General features: G+C 41.5%; 1 protein-coding gene across 1 annotated transcript in view; it reads right to left on the bottom strand.

Moving 5' to 3' along the window:
• The window catches only part of TRPC4AP (transient receptor potential cation channel, subfamily C, member 4 associated protein), a 95,301-nt gene that overhangs the window by 27,311 nt on the left and 62,274 nt on the right, over nt 1–5,716 (bottom strand). Inside the window, exon 8 of the mRNA XM_011929174.1 lies at nt 1,592–1,777. Within this exon, the coding sequence (XP_011784564.1) occupies nt 1,592–1,777 (186 nt within the window). The remainder of the gene's footprint in view (nt 1–1,591; nt 1,778–5,716) is intronic.

The raw sequence follows: 5,716 nt of genomic DNA, 5'->3' as shown, positions 1-5,716 counted from the left end.
ACGCCCGGCTAATTTTGTATTTTTAGTAGAGATGGGGTTTCTCCATGTTGGTCAGGCTGGTCTTGAACTCCCGACCTCAGGTGATCTGCCCGCCTTGGCCTCCCAAAGTGTTGGGATTACAGGTGTGAGCCACTGCACCCAGCCGGCAACTTCTAAGAAAGTTAACTTGGGAAATACGGTGAAGAAATAATTGAAGGAGATATAATGTTATACTAGAAAATATTAATCAAAAGAAACATTAAAGCTTTCCGCCTCTTCTGGTATCACATCCAGCTGTTAGGCTCTATTAACTGCTGTCTGAATTCTCAACTGTTTTTGACAATGCCCTAGAGTATACACTGCTCCCAAGTCTAATTCAATTAAATTCAGGAAGGGGCGATTTTTGAAATTGAGCTTTGTTCTGACCTTAGGAGAGTTCTTCTCAGCTGTCTCCTTCCCTGGTTCTCTGGTGAACTAGCTGGCCTGTGCATCACCTTGTTCTTAATTAAGAAGAGGTATCTGGCCAGGCATAGTGGCTCATGCCTACAAACCTGGCACTCTGGGAGGCCAAAGAGGGTGGATCACCTGAGGCCAGGAGTTTGAGACCGGCCTGGCCAACATGGCAAAACCCTTCTCTATTCAAAAAAAGAGAAAATATAAAACATAAAAGAGTAAAAAGAAGAGATACCTGTCTTTTTTTATTTGCTTACCATCAAAATCTCCTCAGGCATGAACTTCCCTAGACTCTGTTCTTACTAACTGCTTTTCTCTGTGGGCAAATTCTCAGAGCAGGGTCAGTAGCCTCTAGTCTTCTGGGCTTGCCTTTCCCAGTGTAACACCTCTGTACATGAGCAAGCAAGCTTAGGCAAAGGTGATCACAGCCATAGAATTCTTGGCCTGAAGTATGCGGGATAGAGCTTCCACACCATGAGTGCAGTACGGAGTTGGGTGGAGGAAGGAAGCCTCTGACCTCTTTGCCATACTTACCGAGAACTTAGCCTCTTCAGTTTGGAGCTGGAGGGAAGAAGAAAAGCTGGTGGCCTCCCACTCCCAGTGAGATAACTATTCCTCGTTTGGGAGCTGAGAATTCCTGGGTTTGTGTATTCTGAACCTGCTGGCCAGAATCGAATGCTTTAGGGGTGAGCACCTAACCAAAGATGGGCCAGAGTTCTTTACCAGGAGGCTGCAGCTGAGACTGGGAGTCTTCTTATTTAACAGGCAGTCTTCTGCCTAGTCCCATCAAGGGGACCAGGAAAAGATAGGGCACAGTAAGACAGAAGACTAAGAAACATTGTAGAAAGAAAAAGAGATGAGAAGTTTCTAGGTTCCTAAGAATGCTCTGGTTACTGGTTCTTATCAGTCCCTGAGACACAGCTGTCTCAGGTATGCAACAAAGCCCTTCTCCCTGAAATCAAGTCCACTTTGGGGAGTTCAATGAGGTTTCTGTAACCAGCTATCAAAAGAGTCTTAATAGTCGTGGTCTAGAATTGCCTCGAGGATAATTCTACTTTGAGCAAATCTCCAATTAATCCTCCTTGGAAAGGAGAGCAAGAATGGTCCCAGGTGCCCATGGAAAAGCTCCCAATCACTCAGGGGACCCATCCTCCCATACCTTGATTGTGCTCTGACTCCTCATTGGCCACTCGCATCAGGGCATCTAGCACCAAAGCATTGTCTAGCCATGTGTACCACTCCTCCAACTCCTGAAGGAAGCTGGCTGTGCCCGTTGACTCTGACACCTTTCGAGTCGCCAGTTTGCAAAGCCGCTCAACAAAGCCAGGGATGCTGAGAAGGGCCGCTGACAGGGAAAGAACAAGCGAGGAAATTTTCAAAACAGAGACCAGCAAAACTACCTCTAAAGCCCTAACAAACAATCTGCATGATAGGAATAATTCTTACTCTCATAGTAGCTAAAGCTACTCTTTTAAAATGAAATGTCAAGCCAAGGTAAATACTAATTATGTCATAGGCATAAGCTTAACTTTTAACAGGTACAGGGAAACAGTCTTTTTAATCTACTGGGAATGTACATTAGAATAATCTTAATGCCTTAAATTTGTGTGTCTTTGAGCCAAGAGGTCAATTTCTCGGGATTTACCATAGGGAAATAACCAGTCATATTACAAGAGAATATCTGTGTAAGGAGGTTCACTAATGTGGTTTCTGTAACAGCAAAAAGGTGAAGATAACTAAATGTTCACCAATAGCTGATTAATTAAATACAATGATACATTTATACAATGGAATACTGCATAGACACTAAGAATGACACATACATCTTTATACAGTGACTCAAAATAGCTGTTTACTTGTTAAAGAGAGTAAATTATTTAAACAATATGAGTTTAAGTTCATTTTCTTCAAAAATTTAAATATTCACTTCTTTAAAATACACAAATCAGGAATGAAAACATATATACCAAGGGATTTGCTGTGGCTGTTCCTGAGGAGGAGAGAATATAAACATTTCTCTTAAAATTACTCATCTACAGCTTCTAATTCTCTTATAACATTTACTGGCAGGATGAAGATAAACATGTTTTTAAGGTAAAGAAAAAAACTGAATAATCACCCAATTTTTCTTTCTACCAGTCTCATCTTATTCACAATGAGTGAGGTGGAAACTCTGATCGGCATAGTAGAACATCATAAACTTTGGAGGTGGGGAGATCCAGATTCAAATCCTGACTCTGTCATTTAACCTTCTTTAAAATGAGACTAATGCCTGTTCATGTTTGCCTGAATATGCATTAAATCTCTCTGAAAGGACAGAAAAGAAGCCAAGAGCAGTGGCTGCCACAGTAAACAGCCATAAGATGGAAATAGTCAAAATGTCCATCAAGTGGAAAAGGGAATTTAGGTCACTGGGAATAAGAGTGGAATGGAAACTTTTCAATAAACACTTTTGAATCCGCAGATTTGTTGGAACCATGTGAATATTACACCTAATTAAAAATTAATAAATGACTAGATATTTCAGGATATCAAGGGATTACTATTAATTTTTGATACGATGACAGAGTTACGAAAAGTCATTATCTTGTAAAAACACTGAAATATATGCAGGTGAAACTATACAATGTGTGTCTGGGGTTTACTTCAAAATAACCCAAGGTGAAGTAGGGAATAGTAAATGGGAGTAGAGATAAAGTAAGACAGGCTTGAACTCCTGGACTCGAACTATCCACCCACCGTGGCCTCCCAAAGTGCTGGAATTACAGACTTAAACCACTGCTCATGGCCGTTTTGTTTTGTTTTGTTTTTAATAAATGATTTTTAAAGATTTTTTATATTGACAAGGCTGAGCGCAGTGGCTCATGCCTGTAATCCTAGCACTTTGGGAGGCCAAAGTGGGTGGATCACTTGAAGCTAGGAGTTCAAGACCAGCCTGGTCAACATGGCGAACTCCGTCTCTACCAATAATACAAAAATCAGCCAGGCGTGGTATCGTGCGCCTGTAGTCCCAGCTACTCAGGAGGCTGAGGCATGAGAATTGTTTGAACCTGGGATGCAGAGGTTGCAGTGAGCAGAGATCGCACCACTGTACTCCAGTGTGGGCAAGAGTGATACTCTCTCTCAACACACACACCCTCCCTATAAATTAGTGAGTGGCTATGAGATGACGTTTGACCTTACTTATACTACACTAAGGTTCCTCAAACATAAAATTACCATATGACCCAGCAATTTCACTCCTAAATATACACCCCAAAGAACTGAAAACAGGTGCGCACACAAATATGTGTACACACACATTCACAGCAGCACCGTAAGATGAAAACATCCCAAATGTCCGTTAACTTAAGGGATAAACAAACTGTGGTATCTACATATGATGAGTATTATTCAGCCATATAAAGGAATGAAGTACTGACATGATACAACATGAATGAACCTCAAAAACATTATGCCAAGTGAAAAAAAACCAGATTCAGAAGGCTATATGCTATATGATTCTGTTCACAGTCATGCACGGCATTAACGCTGTTGTGGTCAATGACAGACCACGTAGAAGACGGTGGTCCCATCAGATTATAATACTGTATTTTTACTATAACTTTTTTCTATGTTTAGATACACAAATACCATTGTGGTACAACAGCCTACGTACGGTATGTAGTATAGAAACATGCTGTACAGGTTTGCAGCCTAAGTGTATCATGGGCCACACTGGCTAGGTTTGTGCAAGTACACCCTATGACATTCACACAATGACAAAATTGCCTCACTGCATTTCTCAGAAGGATAGAGATTACTAAGTGACACATGACTGTATATGAAGTAATCTGAATAGGTAAATCCACAGAGAAAAAAGCAGAACGGTGGTTGCCAGTGGTTGGAGAGAAGGGGTAATGGCAAGTAGCTGCTTAATGTGTACAGGGTTTCCTTTCAGGGTGATGAAAACGTGCAACTAGATAGAGGTGGTAGCTGCACAACACTGTAAATGTATGAAATGCCGCTGAGTTGTTCACTTTAAAATGGCTAATTTTATGTTATGTGACTTCCATCTCCATAAAATAATTATGCAGAAATAGATACCTGTTTAAGACACCATTTTTTTTTTTTTTTTTTTTTTACATATCAGCTTGGCAAATATAAAAAAGTTTGATAATGCTCTGTACTGGGAAGGCTACAGGCAACAGGGTGGGAAGATGAACAAGTAATTTCTTTGGAAGGTGAATTTGTCAACACTTAAAGATTTCCATTAATGAGGGACTAATTAAATTATGGTATGCCCGTATAATAAAATACTATATAATTACAAAAAGGAATCATATAATTCTATATATGCTAGAGTATAATATTTAGCAAGGTAAGTTTAATAAAAAGAGACAGAGCAGTGCTTAGTTTGTATTACCTATTTACATTACCATCTGTACCAACAGGAAGGAGTCAATCTCTCTCTCTCCCTCTTTCCCCCATCCATGATTGGGCATGGATAGAGTATCTCTGGAGGGACGTTTAAGAAACTGGTAAAAAGTCACCACAGGGAGGGGGACAAACTCTGCTGTACTTTTTGTACCATTTAAAAAAAATCTTAGGTGTATATTATTTTTTCTAAAAACAAATAGGCTGGGTGTGGTGGCTCACGCCTATAATCCCAGCACTTTGGGAGGTCGAGGTGGGTGGATCACCTGAGGTTGGGAGTTCAAGACCAGCCTGGCCAACATGGCGAAACCCCTTTTCTACTAAAAACACAAAAACATGAGTCCGGCGTGGTGGCCCATGCCTACGTAGTCCCAGCTACTTGGGAGGCTGAGGCACGAGAATCGCTCGAACCAAAAAGCGGAGGATGGAGTAAGCTGAGATTGTGCCACTACACTCCAGCCTGGGCGACATAACCAGACTCAGTCTCAAAACAAAACAAAACAAAGCAAAAAAACCAAAAAAGAAATAAAAAGTTTGTATTCTACATGAAAATCTTCACAAAGCTGGATTTTTATTCTTATACTTCTGTTCTCAGCAAAAATAGCTCCCGCTGCTTGACCTGCTCCTCTCAGGACAGCATGTAGGAGCTAGTTTTCCCCGTTCCTGCACACTGAACACACTCCTCCAGACGGGAAGTGCCCAGCACTCAGGGTTATAAGTCGGACTTCCCACCCCAGATTCTTGAGCTGTTGAGAGTCACTCACCACCTGAAAAGCTAACGAAAGCGGCCGGGCGCGGTGGCTCAAGCCTGTAATCCCAGCACTTTGGGAGGCCGAGACGGGCGGATCACGAGGTCAGGAGATCGAGA

This window comes from Colobus angolensis, unplaced genomic scaffold (assembly GCF_000951035.1).
Source record: "Colobus angolensis palliatus isolate OR3802 unplaced genomic scaffold, Cang.pa_1.0 Scaffold8, whole genome shotgun sequence".
In the NCBI taxonomy this organism is placed as follows: domain Eukaryota; kingdom Metazoa; phylum Chordata; class Mammalia; order Primates; family Cercopithecidae; genus Colobus; species Colobus angolensis.
This window is presented reverse-complemented; position numbering and strand designations above follow the sequence as displayed.